General features: G+C 38.6%; 1 protein-coding gene across 1 annotated transcript; it reads right to left on the bottom strand.

The window, feature by feature from the left end:
- Positions 1–14,767: 14,767 nt before the first annotated feature.
- LOC127857045 (uncharacterized) lies at positions 14,768–19,535 on the bottom strand. Its single transcript, XM_052393336.1, has 2 exons — positions 19,401–19,535; positions 14,768–19,085 (listed from the first exon to the last, which is right to left on the bottom strand). The coding sequence occupies exons 1-2, from the start codon at positions 19,408–19,410 to the stop codon at positions 18,193–18,195; spliced, it is 903 nt and encodes a 300-aa protein (XP_052249296.1). The 5' UTR covers positions 19,411–19,535; the 3' UTR covers positions 14,768–18,192.
- Between the last annotated feature and the right edge of the window lie 1,993 nt (positions 19,536–21,528).

Consider the following 21,528-nt stretch of genomic DNA (forward strand, 5'->3'; position numbering starts at 1 on the left):
CTAAATAATTCTTATTGCAATAAAAAGACAACATCTGACACAAAAGTTGTATGTGATCTTGCAACCAACAACTTTATCAAGATGTAAATCAAGCACTGTTTATCAAATCAGCTATTAATATTCGTGAACTTGTTGAAAAAAAAATCAGGGACTATGAAAAGTTTCTTATATCTATTATGATCGCATATAGATATTATTTATTTATTTATTTTTATCATATATTTCAATGCTTAATAGGTATAAGCAGGACTTGGTCAGTTTTCCTTACATGGGTATATTGAAAGCTATAACCAGATTGTGTTAACTTTCTAGATGGTGCATTAAGAGCATGCTTGCTTAGACCTCGAGTTTAAATAAGCCATGCAGTGTGAATATTGGCCTTAGACATACCCGAAAACTGTACTTTGTTTTTGATCTTTAATGTCCGCTAATGAGACCACTAAACATTTCGTGACTTTATAATGGACATCCATTCTAGGTGCATTCGCCGACTGACCTTGAGCTACACTTGCCGCATATATAATACCAATTATTGCATGGCGCGGCTCAAATGGATATTCTTAAATTCCAAATATGCGTTTCAAGAGTTTACAACCGGGTCATTATTTAATACATGGAAACATAATAATGCATCACTCTGATCACGTTGAATTGTTTACAGTTTATGAGCGTTGATGCAAATGTTTAAACCTTGACACACCAAAACGCATGTACGTCGATGTATATTATTCCGACAATGGTAAAACTATTTTGGACAAATACCTGACAAATTTCTGGAACGGAACGTGTCTATTAAATCTATATCGACTTCAAACTTTAAACGGCATTTAAAGCCAACATTTCTTTATTTGCCTTCAATTTTAAGCGAGATAATGTGTACATTAAGTTGAAAATATATATTGTTTTTGTGATTTTATCGTTCAAGCCAGTAAATGATTTTAAAAGAACGATGGGACTTTATACATGTGCATAAAGTGTCGTCCCCAGATTATCTTGTGCACTCTACATAGATTAATCAGGGACGACGCTTTCTGTCTAAACTGTTGTTTTTTCTGAAAGGAGACTTTCTTTTTACTTTCTTACTAAAAATACCATAAAAGCGGGAAGGGATGTTCTTGCTTGACCTGTGCGGACTGCACAGTCTAATCAGGGACGACACTTTACGCACGTATGATATAAGCCCCGTTTTAAACAGAGAGACTCATTCTAATATTTACCATGGTTCAAGGTGCAGGATCACGTGACTTTGTGAATTCAGCTTTAATGGTATTTTTTTTCAAATAACTTTTTAAAACGATTTTTCTTAAGCATTTTAACTAGTGCATAATAACAGTGTTTTATGCCGCTTATGAAAGTGTTTAATACATCAGAATTACTTTATTTAATAAGCCTGTGTTCTTGGTCAAAAATTCAATGTGTACAACATTCATGTACACGGTTATGCAGCACGTAGCGTGTAATTTTGGCACGGATTTTAGACGAAGTGAATGATTTATTCTTTAATATTAAGATATCGAAACCAAAACTGCGAGAAAAATGTCTTTTATGCACTTAAGTGTTTTGCAAGTGTATTTCAATAACTTGAGATATTTGCAAAAATAAAGTTCTTAACGGTGTGATTACATTATGTCCAGCCCATGTGAAAACCACTGAAAACTCCGTTGATCATGCACCCTCTGGTTGGTTCTCTTGAAAATGAGCTAGCTGCTCGGCGTCAATACTGACTGATAGCTAGAGCCAAGTTATATCTGGGCACTTTCGAAAATGTGAAACTGATATTAACTTGAGGAAGAAACCTATCCGACGTTTATCCAATCTTTGCAGTGACATTTCTCGATGATGAAAACACACCTACACGCATTAAACTTAGCTGCCTTAATGATGTCGTCAACATGTACAGTTCATGACATATTGTGTTATTTAATGATTTTTTTATATTTATTTTCAAAAAGAAAGGACAAACATGGTTAACATATTTAAGTGAATAATATGAAACATTATATAAGTGTTAACATTTAAACGTATATCTTGATTAGCGGGAACGTCAGCAAAGCTCACAAACCAGGGCCTGCACGTGCCATGTTTAAAGGGCTCTCTTAACAGGGCTTACAAACGAAGTGTTTAAAGGGCTCACTTACCAGGGCTTACAAACGAAGTGTTTAAAGGGCTCACTTACCAGGGCTTACAAACGAAGTGTTTAAAGGGCTCACTTACCAGGGCTTACAAATTAAGTGTTTAAAGGGCTCACTTACCAGGCACAAACGAAATGTTTCAAGGGCTCACTTACCAGGGCTTACAAACGAAGTATTTAAAGGGCTCACTGACCAGGGTTTACAAAAGAAGTGTTTAAAGGGCTCACTTACCAGGGCTTTCAAACAAAGTGTTTAAAGGGCTCACTTACCAGGGCTTCCAAACGAAGTGTTTAAAGGGCTCACTTTCTAGGGCTTACAAACGAAGTGTTTAAAGGGCTCACTTACCAGGGCATACACTTGCAGTGTTTAACAGGCTCACTAACCACTTACCAGGGCTTACAAACGAAGTGTTTAAAGGGCTCACTTACCAGGGCGTACACTTGCAGTGTTTAAAGGGCTTACTTACCAGGGCTTACAAACGAAGTGTTTAAAGGGCTCACTAACAAGGTACAAACAAAGTGTTTAAAGGGCCCACTTACCAGGGAGTACACTTGCAGTGTTTAAATGGCTCACATACCTGGGCGGACACTTGCAGTGTTTAAAGGGCTCACTTACCAGGGTTTACAAACGAAGTGTTTAAAGGGCTCACTTACCAGGTACAAGCAAATTGTTTAAAGGGCTCACTTACCAAGGCGTACACTTGCAGAGTTAAAAGGGCTCACTTACCAGGGCTTACAAACGAATTGTTTAAAGGGCTCACTTACCAGGTACAAGCGAAGTGTTTAAAGGGCTCACTTACCAAGGCGTACACTTGCAGTGTTTAAAGGGCTCACTTACCAGGGCTTAACAAACGAAGTGCTTAAAGGGCTCACTTTACAGGGCGTACACTTGCAGTGTTAAAAGGTATCACTTGCCAGGGCATACACTTGTTGTGTTTAAAGGGCTCACTAACCATGTCGTACAACGAAGTGTATAAAAGGCTAACTTACCAGGGCTTTCAAACGAAGTGTTTAAAGGGCTCACTTACCAGGGCGTACACTTGCAGTGTTTAAAGGGCGCATTTGCTAGGGCGTACACGTGCAGCGTTTAAATGGCTCACTAACCTTGGCATACACTTGCAGTGTTTAAAGGGCTCACTTACCAGGGCATAGAAACGAAGTGTTTAAATGGCTCACTTACCAGGGCGTACACTTGCAGTTTTTAAAGGGCTCACTTACCAGGGCTTACAAACGAATTGTTTAAAAGGCTCACTTACAAGGGCGTACACTTGCAGTGTTTAAAGGGATCACTTACCAGGGTGTACAACCGAAGTGTTTAAAGGGCTCATTTACCAGGGCGTACACTTGCAATGTTTTAAGGGCTCACCGACCTAGGTGTACACTTGCAGTGTTTAAAGGGCTCACTTACCAGGGTGTACAAACGAAGTGTTTAAAGGGCTCACTTACCACGGCGTATACACAAAGTGTTTTAAGGGCTCACTTACCAGGGCGTACACTTGCAGAGTTTAAAGGGCTCACTTACCAGGGCGTACACTTGCAGTGTTTAAAGGGCTCACTTACCAGGGCTTACAAACAAAGTGTTTAAAGGGCTCACTTACCATGGCTTACACTTGCAATGTTCAAAGGTTTCACTTACCAGGGCATACACTTGCAGTGTTTAAAGGGCTCACTTACCAGGGCATACACTTGCAGTGTTTAAAGGGCTCGCTTACCAGGGCTTAAACTTGCAATGTTTAAGGGGCTCACTTACCAAGGCTTACACTTGCAGTGTTTAAAGGGCTCACTTACCAAGGCTTACACTTGCAGTGTTTAAAGGGCTCACTTACCAGGGCTTGCACTTGCAGTGTTTTAAGGACTCACTTACCAGAGCCTACACTTGCAGTGTTTTTAAGGACTCACTTACCAGGGCCTACACTTGCAGTGTTTTAAGGACTCACACACCAAGGTTAATACTTGCAGTGATATAAGGACTAACTCACCAGGGCTTACACTTCCAGTTTTTAAAGGGCTCACTCACCAATGTTTTCACTTGCAGTGATTTAAGGCTCACTTACCAAGTCTTACAATTGCAGTGTTTTATGTGCTCACTCACCAAAGCTTACACTAGCAGTGTTTTTAGGCTCACTCACTAAGTCTTACACTTGCAGTGTTTTAAGGGCTTACTTACCAAGGGCTTACACTTGCAGTGTTTTGAGGCTCACGCACCAGGGCTTACACTAACAGTGTTTTAAGGTCTTACTCATTGGGGCTGACACCAGTGTGTAAGGCTCACTCACCAGGGCTTACACTTGCAATGTTTTAAAGACTCATTCACTGGGTCTTACACTTGCAGTGTTTGAAGGCCCAGTCACCAGGGCTTACACTTGAAGTGTTTTAAGGCTCACTCACCAGGGCTTACACTTGGAGTGTTTTAAAGCTCACTCACAATGGCTTACACTTGCAGTGATTTAAGGACTCACTCACCGGGGCTTCCACTTGCTATGTTTTAAGGGCTCACTCACAAGGGCTTACACTTGCAGTTATTTAAGGGCTAACTCACCAGGGCTTACACTTGCTGTGTTTAAAGGGCTCACTCACCAGGGCTTACACTTTCAGTGATTTAAGGACTTACTCACCAGGGCTTGCACTTCAAGTGTTTTATGGGCTCAGTCACCAAGGGCTTACACTTGCAGTTATTTAAGGCTCAGTCACCGGCGCTTACACTTGCAGTGTTTAAAGGGCTCACACACCAAGGTTAACACTTGAAGTGTTTTAAGGGCTCACACACCAAGGCTTACACTTGCAGTGTTTTAAGGGCTCACTTACAAGGGCTTACACTTGCAGTGTTTTAAGGGCTCACTAACAAGGGCTTACACCTGCAGTGTTTTAAGGACTCACTAACAAGGGCTTACACTTGCAGTGTTTTAAGGGCTCACACACCAAGGCATACACTTGCAGTGTTTTAAGGACTCACTAACAAGGGCTTACACTTGCAGTGTTTTAAGGGCTCACTAACAAGGGCTTACACTTGCAGTGTTTTAAGGACTCACTAACAAGGGCTTACACTTGCAGTGTTTTAAGGACTCACTAACAAGGGCTTACACTTGCAGTGTTTTAGGACTCACTAACAAGGGCTTACACTTGCAGTGTTTTAAGGACTCACTAACAAGGGCTTTCACTTGCAGTGTTTTAAGGACTCACTAACAAGGGCTTACACTTGCAGTGTTTTAAGGACTCACTAACATGGGCTTACACTTGCAGTGTTTTAAGGACTCACATTCCAAGGAATACACTTGCAGTGTTTTTAGCCTTGCAGGATAAACTTCTCTCTTTACATCATTAATACCACTTCTTAGTGAAGTAAGTGATGAATTCAGAAGAAACACAGAGAATGCATTTAAATGGCTATGATCCATGGAGTATTTTACATTTTCCATCTTATCCCATGGACTGTATTTGAAAAGCATTTAAAGCTCTTCATAGATTAATTTGATGTTTGTTTATGTCTGATATGATTCTCTCTTATGATGATGAATTGTTCGATTTTCTTACAATGAAGGAAAGTCGTACAATCATACATAGAAATCCACTTGCAAAATGCCCATGTCACTTTTCAATATACCCTGCGTGGAGAAATATAGGAGACAGTTTGTTGATCAGTTTGGGGAGTGAACCTTCCACATTTCTAAAGCTTATTGAACCTGACAACATGTCATCACCATGAAGTGTAGAATCTTGCTTCACTTTCATGGATCCACACATTCCCAAGTTATTTGCCCTTTAATATAACTGCCAAAGAAGTGCATTGGTATAAGTCATGTTTTTGACAAACTTCTAGTAACACAGTATTCGTAAAAAACAAAGGTTAGAAGACCATGTTAGTCTCAGCATTTTTACAGCAGTACAGTTTTACATGTGTCAATCCTTAGGTCTAAACATTAAGAATACAGCCTTGAACTCTAAAACTGCCAGCAGCAATTGTATGGAATCAGTAAAAAACATCCACATCTTAAAAAAAAATTGCAAGCTTGTCTTAAATTTATCCATTTAAAGGTCTCAGATACATTAATTTGTTAAGTATGTACATGTATTAATTTGTTGTGCAAATGGTTGCATAGAAAATAATGGATTCAACATGAAACATGGCAATGCCATGAAACCAGGTCTTCAAAATTTTGCTATTGATTACATTTAATATTGTGCAATCTCAAGATAAGTTTACAATTAAGCTACCTACACACATAATTTCAGCATAGTTCCTCAATCCAAACTCAAGTAATTGAGCAGAAAAAGTTTTTCTATTTTACCACCAATGGCCATGACTTTTATACAACTGGCCGGCAATGCAATCCCTAGCATTGTTTTCATGAAAGTAACCGTACCACAACATTTCAGTGCATTGCCTTTACCTGTACTTAAGTTATTTAGAAACAAGAGATTATTGTTTATTTGTAGAAACAGTTACTTTGCCTTAACCTGACTGGGCCTAAATGCAGTACCAAGCTAGGTTTGCATGTAAACACAATCTCCATGTAAAACCTCCTACCCAACTAGTTATTAAGTTGAAACCCTTTTTTCGGCGTAAGCTGCATTAAGCCAGCTTTTCACCCTGACTTGACCTTTGTAAGTGTCCAATAAAATTCAAATAAAATTTCCCGCGGCTAGGTACGAATGAATACACTTCATTTATTCCATTGGCTGATTTGAGTATACCACCAGAACATTGGAAACATATCCGCGTCTTTGTGACACTGTTTTACTGCATGAAACAATTTTATCTCTAATGAAAAGGCTCAATAGATAGAACAGTTTTACAATCAATTTTCGACATAAATACAGTTTGTGCGTTCACCTTTTATTTTCAGAGAATTACCAGCGCAAAAGCGTTTATACTAGTAGCTATGTTGTCATATTTAGTACTTACTTGCATTGCATTTCAAAGCTGCGTGGTTTCGGGTCAACTCGCGGCAATTTGTGAAAGTCAGAGTTTATATACAGTTCATCACCGGAGTTCGCAGAAGGGGTTGCGATCATTGTGTTACACCGGTCTTACTGACAATAACGTACTGACTGTAATGCATTGCATTCCAATCCGCAAGGTATCAAGGTCAGTTTGCGGTCAGTTGCAGAAATCTTTATATAAACGCCGTCTCGTAAACTTTGTGCACTTGAAGTCTGTTTTGATCAGAAAGATACTAAATAAAGATATTCGGCGATATTATTGTGGTATGTCAATCATCGATTTTTAATATGGTTTCAACATTTACATGATATGGACCAATTTTGATAAAAATAATTAGAAATATTGATCCATTTAGACCAGTTTATTAAGCATGAGCACAATAATTCACTATACTATAATTATGCAATTAAATAAGATTCGAGTATTGCCGGCTGACCTATATGCAATCGTTTATTTTCATGTTTCTTGTGTTTTTCTATTCTGTAAATATAGATATCTGAGTAATAATATCACATAAAGCAAAATAAGCCACGAAATCTGGCGCAACACCCCGTAATTGATTTGCTTATGATGTAGCTAAGAACTGCGCAGAAAAAAGGCATCCGCTACTTTTTATCTCATAGAGATAACTTTTGATCGTTCATAAACATCGACCACAATCAACGCCGTATATCTTTTTAAAAGATATTTCTTGTTTTCTATTTGTTAGTAACAGTTACGTTTGGCCAATGGGCCAAACAGCAACCAACAGCTAGGTCTCTGTGGAAACTACCTACACTTAAAATGTGTATGCAATACATCAAACCAAACGGAAAATATTAAGCCATTTATGCCTAGCATCTAGAAAAAAGGCCTTGGCAAACAGCGTAGACCCAGATGAGACGCCGCATGATGCGGCGTCTCATAAGGATCTGCGCTGTTTGCTTAAAGAAATTTCTGTAAGAAATATTCTAAATATTGAAATAAATATACTAGACATCCCTAATTTTGGAAATAAATTGATCGAATTAAGAAGGATGGGAGAGTCCACTAGGCATAAATGGGTTAAGCCAAATCTGTTTTTCTATTTTGTACTACCATTGACCTTGACATGATTGTTCCTAAATACAATCCCAAGCTTGGTCTACATTAAATGCTGCTATATCTTTAGTGTCACTTAGAACTGCCAATTTATTAAGCCCATAAACATTTTTACTTAGTGTTATGATCCATTTTTTCAGTTTTTAAGCGTAAATCGTTTTACTGGTCATCTACCTCCTTACCAAAATAGGTTTTCCAAAAATACTCCCATTTTGTTTTTTTAAAGCGGCATAGAATTTATTTTTAATTAAAGTTTGTGTGGATCCAGTGTACCACCATCGTCATTGCTGTGGGAGTATAACCATGCACAATAACGTGCCAAACATTATAATAGCATTGTAAACATAGTTATCAAAATGCACAAATATTTATCTAATCATGAAATATTTTTCTAATTATAATTACCAAACAGTGAATAAAGAACCATTTAGTTATCAATAAACTAATGTACGTGCTTATTCTTACCACTAAAAACTCCAAATTGCTGTTTACAACTAAACTACAATAAAGTAGAAATATTTTATACTCTCTCTGGGCAAATGGGGCTTAATGCATGGGCGTAATGTGTGGTCCCAGATGAGCCTGTGCAGTAAGCACAGGCTAATCAGGGAAGACACTTTATGCTTTTATGTAATTTTTTGTCTAAAGTCAATCTGTTCCATGCAAAAATCCAGTTTGGCCTGGAAATGTTGTCCCTGATTAGCCTGTGCAAACTGCACAGGCAAAGCTAGGGCACACTTAACGCACATACATTGAGCCCCATTTTCTGCTTGAATACAGTATTCACTAAATATCCTTGTTTTCAGCTACATTCACTCAAAGAAAAGTGAGTCAGCTGAGAGCCTCAATTTGTGGCCTGGATTAAAATTGTCACATGGAACTCTAAAACAAAAATAATGCAAGGAATATAACAACACAAATAAATACTATCCTTTCGGGGAATGTATTTGGCTGATGTGTAATGCAATACAATTATGGTTCATTAAAGAAGCAGTATGAATATATTCAAAAATGATTATATACCTTTAAACACAGTATTTGTGAACAAAACAAGTTGAGATAATAATGAACATATTATTGTGCTGGGAGTAAGGTGCCTGCCTAATTAATTATTTCATTTTTTATCAAGGTAAACAATAGTTGAAGAAGTAGTGTTTACATTTGCAAGGTCAAAACAGTAGGTATATGGGCCACATCCTGCCAGTGAAGCTTTGATGACGTACAGTCAGGTCTGGAGACATGCTCTCCACTAAAAAAATCACAGGAAGAGGTCCTTTTCCAAAAATGCTGGGAAAAAAAACCTCATTGACCAGGCGACACCTAGAGTTACCTATTCCAGGCACATTCACTTTATTTCACGAGTAATGCCGGGACATACTGGGTCTCTGTCCCAGATGATACCTTTACTAAAGTGGACCAATGAGATATATAGAGAATAATAGGTTAGTGTTGATTATAGATCAGGTTTATCATGCGAGGCTTAGAAAACAAAAAGCACGAGCCTTGGCGAGTGCTTTTTCGTTTTCGTGCCGAGCATGATAAACCTGATCTATAATCAACACTGACCTATTATTCTATTTATCCCACTTTTTATTCAGTAAACTTTTTTTATTTAAACAAAATAAGTTTTCACGAGTGTCGTACTTTGATAATGACTGTAGTGTAACCAAGGTCAGTGTATTACTCCGCGTTCCAAAAATAACCGCTGATCAAATAATCATTTTTTTAAATCAGAATATCGTTTTATGATATCAATATGACATTAAGTTGTTATATACAAGGAACTACATTTGTTTACAACGTAGCCTAACACCACACACAATTCACTTTCGATATCAAACTATCGAGTCGATCACGAGGTGCACATTATTTGCTTCTGTGTTATAATATGTGGTTATTTCGTGACGAAATAACAAAGATTACTTGGATTTAAGCTAATTATATACATTAACATTTTGAATGTTTAAAGTGGCACCAAAGAATTGTGAGGCAAAGTTGTTCGAACGCTGGTGAACCGTGAAGTGAATGGGTGGGGCGAACATCAAGATCAACTTGTTCGACGGTAGACAGTGGTTGTCTAGGCTGCATTTCGGCCATAGTTTCGGTGCGTGAAGGTGTACAAGAGGAACTGTTGGATTGTTACATTTACTGGACTGAGCAAGAATGAACACTTTTGCAGCTGTTCAACAGATATGTTGGAATAATTGGTTAAGGACTGGACATTTTTGTGCCCTGTTATTGCCATGGTTTCAGTGGGTGGATATTTGTATTTCGAAATTTTTGGACCAGGAATTTGCGAACTGAGTGGTTCGTTATTCTCTTGTGCTTGAGAAAGCCGGAGTCTTTTGCCATGGCCTTCAGCATACCTAACTTGTTGACACCCAATTGTTGACGCAAGAATCACCGGGATGCAGTGTCATTTGTGCGTATTGCCAGGTAGAAAAGATGCTTTGAAGAAAAATCAGATGGATGCATATCCGAGTACAGCTTGTAAATTAACACAGAATTTCTTGGTCCAGACGATTGTTTTCTACGGTCAAAGGGGAGCAACTCGCACTGACTTCTTCAAAGGGGAGCAACAACAACAGAACCTATTTGCATAGTGTTAAATTTACCTAATACTTGAGGTTTTAATAAAAATAAATGACAAAAAAACACGTTTTTTTTGTTCTACTTTCCTTTGTTTTAAGGTCATTAAGATTGACAAACATTTGAGATTGTTTTTATTATTGATGCACTTGGCAAACACAGGTGACGAGGTGCGTGGGAAAAAGTAGCCCCGGTTCGGCAGTTGATGACGTCATTTCGTGCCATTGATTATAGCCTTGCCGTTGATTATAGATGAAATTTAATAAACGGGGCTTTAATCAACCGATTTCGCTGTAAAAGTGGGATAAATATATATGCATGTGAAAAGGGGGTTTAATGCATGAACATAAAATGAATTTCCATATTAGCCTGTTCTGTCGGGGCAGGCTAATCAGGGATGACACTTTCCGCTTTTCTATTTAAAGAAAGAAAAAATCTAGTTTAGACAGAAAGTTTCTTCCATGTGCAGACTGCACAGGCTTATCTGGGATGACACTTTACGCACATGCATTAAACCCCCTTTTCACAAAGCATAGCCCATACATGTATGTGCATGTGGCATGACAGCGGCTTCATAACTGAACTGTCAGGTTAACTCAGTGGTTTATACATGCCCTTCTCACCTTGGCAAGCCTGATTGTGCTTCATAACTGAACTGTCAGGTTAACTCAGTGGTTTATACATGCCCTTCTCACCTTGGCAAGCCTGATTGTGCTTCATAACTGAACTGTCAGGTTAACTCAGTGGTTTATACATGCCCTTCTCACCTTGGCAAGCCTGATTGTGCTTCATAACTGAACTGTCAGGTTAACTCAGTGGTTTATACATGCCCTTCTCACCTTGGCAAGCCTGATTGTGCTTCATAACTGAACTGTCAGGTTAACTCAGTGGTTTATACATGCCCTTCTCACCTTGGCAAGCCTGATTGTGCTTCATAACTGAACTGTCAGGTTAACTCAGTGGTTTATACATGCCCTTCTCACCTTGGCAAGCCTGATTGTGCTTCATAACTGAACTGTCAGGTTAACTCAGTGGTTGATACATGCCCTTCTCACCTTGGCAAGCCTGATTGTGCTTCATAACTGAACTGTAAGGTTAACTCAGTGTTTGATACATGCCCTTCTCACCTTGGCAAGCCTGATTGTGCTTCATAACTGAACTGTCAGGTTAACTCAGTGGTTGATACATGCCCTTCCCACCTTGGCAAGCCTGATTGTGCTTCATAACTGAACTGTCAGGTTAACTCAGTGGTTGATACATGCCCTTCTCACCTTGGCAAGCCTGATTGTGCTTCATAACTGAACTGTCAGGTTAACTCAGTGGTTGATACATGCCCTTCTCACCTTGGCAAGCCTGATTGTGCTTCATAACTGAACTGTCAGGTTAACTCAGTGGTTGATACATGCCCTTCTCACCTTGGCAAGCCTGATTGTGCTTCATAACTGAACTGTCAGGTTAACTCAGTGGTTGATACATGCCCTTCTCACCTTGGCAAGCCTGATTGTGCTTCATAACTGAACTGTCAGGTTAACTCAGTGGTTGATACATGCCCTTCTCACCTTGGCAAGCCTGATTGTGCTTCATAACTGAACTGTCAGGTTAACTCAGTGGTTGATACATGCCCTTCTCACCTTGGCAAGCCTGATTGTGCTTCATAACTGAACTGTCAGGTTAACTCAGTGGTTGATACATGCCCTTCTCACCTTGGCAAGCCTGATTGTGCTTCATAACTGAACTGTCAGGTTAACTCAGTGGTTGATACATGCCCTTCTCACCTTGGCAAGCCTGATTGTGCTTCATAACTGAACTGTCAGGTTAACTCAGTGGTTGATACATGCACTTCTCACCTTGGCAAGCCTGATTGTGCTTCATAACTGAACTGTCAGGTTAACTCAGTGGTTGATACATGCCCTTCTCACCTTGGCAAGCCTGATTGTGCTTCATAACTGAACTGTCAGGTTAACTCAGTGGTTGATACATGCCCTTCTCACCTTGGCAAGCCTGATTGTGCTTCATAACTGAACTGTCAGGCTAACTCAGTGGTTGATACATGCCCTTCTCACCTTGGCAAGCCTGATTGTGCTTCATAACTGAACTGTCAGGTTAACTCAGTGGTTGATACATGCCCTTCTCACCTTAGCAAGCCTGATGGTGCTTCATAACTGAACTGTCAGGTTAACTCAGTGGTTGATACATGCCCTTCTCACCTTGGCAAGCCTGATTGTGCTTCATAACTGAACTGTCAGGTTAACTCAGTGGTTGATACATGCCCTTCTCACCTTGGCAAGCCTGATTGTGCTTCATAACTGAACTGTCAGGTTAACTCAGTGGTTTATACATGCCCTTCTCACCTTGGCAAGCCTGATTGTGCTTCATAACTGAACTGTCAGGTTAACTCAGTGGTTTATACATGCCCTTCTCACCTTGGCAAGCCTGAGTGTGCTTCATAACTGAACTGTCAGGTTAACTCAGTGGTTTATACATGCCCTTCTCACCTTGGCAAGCCTGATTGTGCTTCATAACTGAACTGTCAGGTTAACTCAGTGGTTGATACATGCCCTTCTCACCTTGGCAAGCCTGATTGTGCTTCATAACTGAACTGTCAGGTTAACTCAGTGGTTGATACATGCCCTTCTCACCTTGGCAAGCCTGATTGTGCTTCATAACTGAACTGTCAGGTTAACTCAGTGGTTTATACATGCCCTTCTCACCTTGGCAAGCCTGATTGTGCTTCATAACTGAACTGTCAGGTTAACTCAGTGGTTGATACATGCCCTTCTCACCTTGGCAAGCCTGATTGTGCTTCATAACTGAACTGTCAGGTTAACTCAGTGGTTGATACATGCCCTTCTCACCTTGGCAAGCCTGATTGTGCTTCATAACTGAACTGTCAGGTTAACTCAGTGGTTTATACATGCCCTTCTCACCTTGGCAAGCCTGATTGTGCTTCATAACTGAACTGTCAGGTTAACTCAGTGGTTGATACATGCCCTTCTCACCTTGGCAAGCCTGATTGTGCTTCATAACTGAACTGTCAGGTTAACTCAGTGGTTGATACATGCCCTTCTCACCTTGGCAAGCCTGATTGTGCTTCATAACTGAACTGTCAGGTTAACTCAGTGGTTGATACATGCCCTTCTCACCTTGGCAAGCCTGATTGTGCTTCATAACTGAACTGTCAGGTTAACTCAGTGGTTGATACATGCCCTTCTCACCTTGGCAAGCCTGATTGTGCTTCATAACTGAACTGTCAGGTTAACTCAGTGGTTTATACATGCCCTTCTCACCTTGGCAAGCCTGATTGTGCTTCATAACTGAACTGTCAGGTTAACTCAGTGGTTTATACATGCCCTTCTCACCTTGGCAAGCCTGATTGTGCTTCATAACTGAACTGTCAGGTTAACTCAGTGGTTGATACATGCCCTTCTCACCTTGGCAAGCCTGATTGTGCTTCATAACTGAACTGTCAGGTTAACTCAGTGGTTGATACATGCCCTTCTCACCTTGGCAAGCCTGATTGTGCTTCATAACTGAACTGTCAGGTTAACTCAGTGGTTGATACATGCCCTTCTCACCTTGGCAAGCCTAATTGTGCTTCATAACTGAACTGTCAGGTTAACTCAGTGGTTTATACATGCCCTTCTCACCTTGGCAAGCCTGATTGTGCTTCATAACTGAACTGTCAGGTTAACTCAGTGGTTGATACATGCCCTTCTCACCTTGGCAAGCCTGATTGTGCTTCATAACTGAACTGTCAGGTTAACTCAGTGGTTTATACATGCCCTTCTCACCTTGGCAAGCCTGATTGTGCTTCATAACTGAACTGTCAGGTTAACTCAGTGGTTGATACATGCCCTTCTCACCTTGGCAAGCCTGATTGTGCTTCATAACTGAACTGTCAGGTTAACTCAGTGGTTTATACATGCCCTTCTCACCTTGGCGAGCCTGATTGTGCCGTCTGGATATTAGTGTGCACATTGAAGTCAAAAGCAAAACTAATGTAAGGATTAACAACAACAAAAATAAATACTTCCTTCTGGTGGATATATTTGGCTGATGTAAAATTAAATACAATCATGCGCAATTATTAAAACAATATAGAGCTATTCCAATATTATTATACACCTTAATACAAAGTATTTGTGATCATGAAGAAAACAAGTTGACATAACAATGAACACATGTTTTGGCAAACAATCAGTTTTACATACCAAAATAATTATTTTCTATGATAGTATTTGATTCCCAAAGGAAAATGATAAATTTTGCCAATACGGAGCTTGACTGTACGTACATAAAATGTCGCAAAATTTGAGCTAAGAAAGTACTCTTCAAGCTGCTTTTATCAAGATAAACAATAGTTGAAGAAGTAGTGTTTAAATTTGCAAAGTCAAAACAGTAGATATATACGAGTTGTGTCATGAACAAATCATTTGCCAGATACTGCCCGTGAAGCTTTACACCTGCCCTTGAAGACGTACAGTCAGGTCAGGAGCCACGCTCTCCGCTTATGAAACCATCAATCTGTGCGTCACTTTGTAGCTGACAGCTTAGTTTCGGACCCATTTTCACACTTTGCTGGACATATGATATATGGTCAGGCAGATATAGGTTATAAAAAAAGCTTCAATAATATTTAATGGTTTAAATATGGAAGACAGATACAACCCAAACCAGCACCTTCTCATCTTGCATATGAAAACCTATAATTTCAAATCAAAGTAAGCTGCAACTAATACTTAAATAATGATCAAAGCCAAATTAATATACGCAAATAAATTATTTTCAATAAAAAGTGGCATGTGCTAAGCTTAAAACCTGTATTATTTTTTTCGTATTTCAAAGCAAGGTAATGAGATACACACAAAATATAGATGCATTTAGGTATAACTTTTAACAAGTTACAAAAGGGACACCAGGGGTTCTGAAATATGCTGTTCGAGTTGTCCGAGTCGTCAATTTCCCCTTCCGGACAAGCAGTTTTTGAAAGCTGAACAGTCCGGGGACAAGTAAAATTTCTGTGGTAATTTTTTTTCGAGAACGAAACTACTTTATTTTCCGAAAATCAAAACGAAAGCTTATATAAATAGCTTGTGATTAATCTGCGGACTGGCACACTTTTTAAACTGGAGGTAGGTTATTTTCCGATAATAATTATTTAATGTAGTAAACCAGTCCACGAGTATATATAGCAACAGCCAATCACGCATGAGAAAACAATTTTAATAGAGAAACCAGCACACATGTGTATAGCAACAGCCAATCACACATTAGATAACACTTTTCGTACATTGCAAATGGCCACATAAATGTTCTAACGACCTGCATTGGATTTTTATATAATACAATCACTTCAACGTCATGCCATGACGCTAATCAGACCAATGATAAAATCAGTTCGGCGTCGGAAAAGAAGAGAAAAGCCAAGTATGAATATGATAAACATACGACGCCAAGCGGAAACGAGAATTTGTTGAGTCTTGGCTAATTGATTTTCATTGGCTTGAAAACGTTGCCGATGTGTGTAAATGTAAACTTTATAAAGAGTTTCCTTTATTAGCGGATACTTATATAATTATAATTAACAGAGATTATTTTATTTCAAGTGAATTGTCTAGTCATGTTGAGATTATTAAATATCCGAGATGGTATCATGTGTGACTTAAACGTGATCTTATTATATTCACATCTTGCTTGTATTTTTTGTTCATGTGAATTTTCTAGTTAACTATGTTTATAATTTAAGATAGAAGTTAACAAAAGTGTATGCTTGTATTATTTGCTTAATTAGTAATGACCTTTTCCTTTATCTATCTTAAAAGTACGGACAAGTACTTCCTTGGTACGGACAAGTGAATTTGTGGGTCCAACTTGTCCGTGGACAAGTAGTCTCTTTAAATATTTCAGAACCCCTGGACACAGAAGAAACTGAAAAGTACACACCAATTAAAATCTTGATTCCAACAGGCAAGTGGTCTGATGTGCAGTTGAGAAATAACACAACATGAAAAAGGATTGGAAAATGTACAATTTACATAAATGTTGCAACAAAAATCAGCATTTGAAATAATGTTCAGTTTATATGAACACAATAATTTTCATACACATGTTCTGAGTAGTAAATGGTGAAGATAAGGCAAAATGTGACGTAAACTAATACATTTAATTAGAACTATGTTATTAACACAGGTTCGCTTATACAATTAGTCAATTTGCAATCACATATGGTTTTTGATATATACAGAACTTCTAATAATTTACGTCTGAGATTCTTTTGTAAGCTTCATTATTTGCATCCACTGCGGCCAATATATCAAAGTGAACGTAAACTACACAGGTTACTTTACATTAACCAAGTTTGTTACAATAATAATGGTTTAATAAGTTGTTTACAATGCGGTAATCAACATTGTGAAAAGTTCAAAATGTTTATTGCAATTGTATACACAAAATAATTATAAAAAAAAAGTTAAAAGAAAATATGTATATTTTATGTACACAAAATGGTAGACAATATTTAGGGACAAGACAGTGATGGTGTGCATACATTTGTGAGTTGATGAAAGGCAAGACTGGCAGACATTATTAATTGCCAAAGAAAAATTTGAACTCATTTGTGCATAAATAATACACAAACAATTAATTCCAACTTAACAAGATAAATCTAAAATAGATTTTAATAAGTTTTGTTTTCTTTTAATCAGAGAAAATGTTGCATGAAAATTAATTTTCTTAAAAGCTTTGAGCTGAAAATGACTTTTGGTGAACAGCTTAAAAAACCTAAACTGAAAGGTCTTCATGTACGCAACCTTTATATGCAATGTTTAATGTTGAAATCTTGTATACTATCTGAGATATAGAATGGAGAAGTTTGTGACAGACTGACTGACAGACAATGCCTATTCTATATTGCTCCAACTATGGCTGGGAATAAGAACTCAATTGATGTAAACACTTCAAAATATGATATATCTGAAACTCGCACACCCAGTTGAACATTAATGCCATATCTGACACAAATGTTGCGGCAAAAAATGAAATGGATTATGTTAAGTGTTGGTGTTGAATCATTATTCATTGTCATACACAAATAATGCCACGCCAATAATTAAACATTAAATCTGATACGAAAATAATATTTAATTTTAAATACATTCACAAAAACAGCACATCAAAAAGTAAAACACTGTCAGCAATTTTTTTAACAAGGTTAACAAAGGAGTTTGAAAATGAGAAATAAAACTTGCATATATCTGAACACTGTTGAATAACCAACATATAGTTATATTTTAGCAAGTAGCGGGGAGAACCTGGCTTAGATCAATAAGCTTTAATATCTTCTTAGATTAGCCGTTGCAGTCCAAACAGGCCAATCAGGGTTTTTCGCATAGACTGGATTTTTGTTAAGAAGAAACTTCCTTTTTACGAAAAATTCCAGTGGAAAATGGTGCTAATGATTACCGTGTGCCATCTGGCACGACACTTCAGGCACATGCATGAAGCCTGCATAGCTAATCTGGTACGACACTTCAGGCACATGCATAAAGCCTGCATAGCTAATCTGGTACGACACTTCAGGCACATGCATGAAGCCTGCATAGCTAATCTGGCACGACACTTCAGGCACATGCATAAAGCCTGCATAGCTAATCTGGCACGACACTTCAGGCACATGCATAAAGCCTGCATAGCTAATCTGGTACGACACTTCAGGCACATGCATAAAGCCTGCATAGCTAATCTGGCACGACACTTCAGGCACATGCATAAAGCCTGCATAGCTAATCTGGTACGACACTTCAGGCACATGCATAAAGCCTGCATAGCTAATCTGGCACGACACTTCAGGCACATGCATAAAGCCTGCATAGCTAATCTGGTACGACACTTCAGGCACATGCATAAAGCCTGCATAGCTAATCTGGTACGACACTTCAGGCACATGCATGAAGCCTGCATAGCTAATCTGGTACGACACTTCAGGCACATGCATAAAGCCTGCATAGCTAATCTGGCACGACACTTCAGGCACATGCATGAAGCCTGCATAGCTAATCTGGCACGACACTTCAGGCACATGCATAAAGCCTGCATAGCTAATCTGGCACGACACTTCAGGCACATGCATAAAGCCTGCATAGCTAATCTGGTACGACACTTCAGGCACATGCATGAAGCCTGCATAGCTAATCTGGTACGACACTTCAGGCACATGCATGAAGCCTGCATAGCTAATCTGGCACGACACTTCAGGCACATGCATGAAGCCTGCAAAGCTAATCTGGTACGACACTTCAGGCACATGCATAAAGCCTGCATAGCTAATCTGGCACGACACTTCAGGCACATGCATAAAGCCTGCATAGCTAATCTGGTACGACACTTCAGGCACATGCATGAAGCCTGCATAGCTAATCTAGCACGACACTTCAGGCACATGCATAAAGCCTGCATAGCTAATCTGGTACGACACTTCAGGCACATGCATGAAGCCTGCATAGCTAATCTGGCACGACACTTCAGGCACATGCATAAAGCCTGCATAGCTAATCTGGTACGACACTTCAGGCACATGCATGAAGCCTGCATAGCTAATCTGGTACGACACTTCAGGCACATGCATGAAGCCTGCATAGCTAATCTGGCACAAAACTTCAGGCACATGCATGAAGCCTGCTTGTCGAGGGTGCAACTCCTACCTCACAACGATGCAATACAGCATGGCCCAAATTTACTTTAAAATGTCTGATAAGCAAGAGATGGGTTTTCAGCACAGCAAATGTAAGATTTCACCATGCTTTTTAAAAATATTATTTTTGACAAATAAATTTGTTCAAACAATAAATTCCCTGCCAATATGTACATGATGCCTCATACAAGCTACAATAACTTTAATAATCCACTATATCTCAGTATTGTGAAGCTGTCCTAAAATAACAATGTCTCAAAACAGCCATAACCTTGACTGTGTCCTTATTATGACACTAATGACCCCATATTCCCCCTTTAGTCAGGAAACTCCTCTTATGTGGGGAAAAAACTAAACCCATTATGGAGGTATTCAACTTTAAAAGCTGTTTGATATATTTGTATATTTTCAGCACTTTAGCAGCAATATTTTTTGAGTTATGCGCTACACATCTTTAAAAAATGTGCATTTTTTTCCTATAAAAAAGCCATAACTGCAGAAAGGTCAAAACTTTGTAGTCAATATGTTAGTAAAGTATGTTCATTTTTTTCCTATAAAAAAGCCATAACTGCAGAAGGGTCAAAACTTTGTAGTCAGTATGTTAGTAAAGTTTCAGCCCTAAAGTAGCGATTTGTTTTTTTATTGTAACAGGCGAAATGAGTTAACAAAAGCTTTTTTCTCTGAAAGGGGGCCAAACCTCCAGTTATGTAAAAACATCTCAACAACAAGAGGGCCATGATGGCCCTGAATCGCTCACCTGACTAACCAAATACAATCCCAACCCAGTTTTTATCAAGATAAACATTCTGACCAAATTTCATAAAGATTGGGTAAAAACCAGTGACCTCTATTGTCTACACAAGGTTTTTCTAATATTTGACCTATTGACCTAGTTTTTGACCCCAGGTGATCCAAATACAATCCCAACACAGATTTCATCAAGACGAACATTCTGACCTAATTTCATGAAGGTTGGATGAAAACTGTGACCTCTATTGTCTACACAAGGTTTTTCTATTATTTGACCTAGTGACCTAGTTTTTGACCCAAGATGACCCAAATACATTCCCAACCCAGATTTTATCAAGATAAACATTCTGACCAAATTTCATAAAGATTGGATGAAAACTGCAACTTCTATTGTCTATACAAGGTTTTTCTTTTATTTCACATAGTGACCTAGTTTTTGACCCCAGATGACCCAAATACAATCCAAACCCAGATTTCACAAGATAAACATTCTGACCAAATTTCATAAAGATTGGATGAAAACTGTGACCTCTACTGTCTACACAAACAAATTGTTGACGGTTTTTCTATTATTTGACCTAGTGACCTAGTTTTTTACCCCAGATGACCCAAATACAATCCCAACCCAGATTTCATCAAGATAAACTTTCTGACCAAATTTCATAAAGATTGGATGAAAACTGCGACCTCCATTGTCTACACAATGTTTTTCTAATATTTGACCTAGTGACCTAGTTTTTGACCCCAGATGACCCAAATACAATCCCAACCCAGATTTAATCAAGATAAACATTCTGACCAAATTTCATAAAGATTGGATGAAAACTGAAACCTCTATTGTCTACACAGGGTTTTTCTATTATTTGACCTAGTTTTTGACCCCAGATGACCCAAATACAATCCCAACCCAGATTTCATCAAGATAAACATTCAGACCAAATTTCATAAACATAAGATGAAACTTGTGACCTCTACTGTCTACACAAACAAATTGATGATGATTTTTCAATTATTTGACCTAGTGACCTAGTTTTTGACCCCAGATGACCCAAATACAATTCCAACCCAGATTTCATCAAGATAAACATTCTGACCAAATTTATAAAGATTGGATGAAAACTGCGACCTCTATTGTCTACACAAGGTTTTTCTATTATTTGACCTATTATGTGACCTAGTTTTTGACCTGGTGACCTAGTTTTTGATCCTAGATTACCCAAATACAATCCCAACCCAGATTTCATCAAGATTAACATTCTGACCAAATTTCATAAAGATTGGATGAAAACTGTGACCTCTACTGTCTACACAAACAAATTGTTGATGGACGGACGCACGCACACACAA

The sequence above is a fragment of the Dreissena polymorpha genome, chromosome 14 (assembly GCF_020536995.1).
Source record: "Dreissena polymorpha isolate Duluth1 chromosome 14, UMN_Dpol_1.0, whole genome shotgun sequence".
NCBI classification, from domain to species: Eukaryota; Metazoa; Mollusca; class Bivalvia; order Myida; family Dreissenidae; genus Dreissena; species Dreissena polymorpha.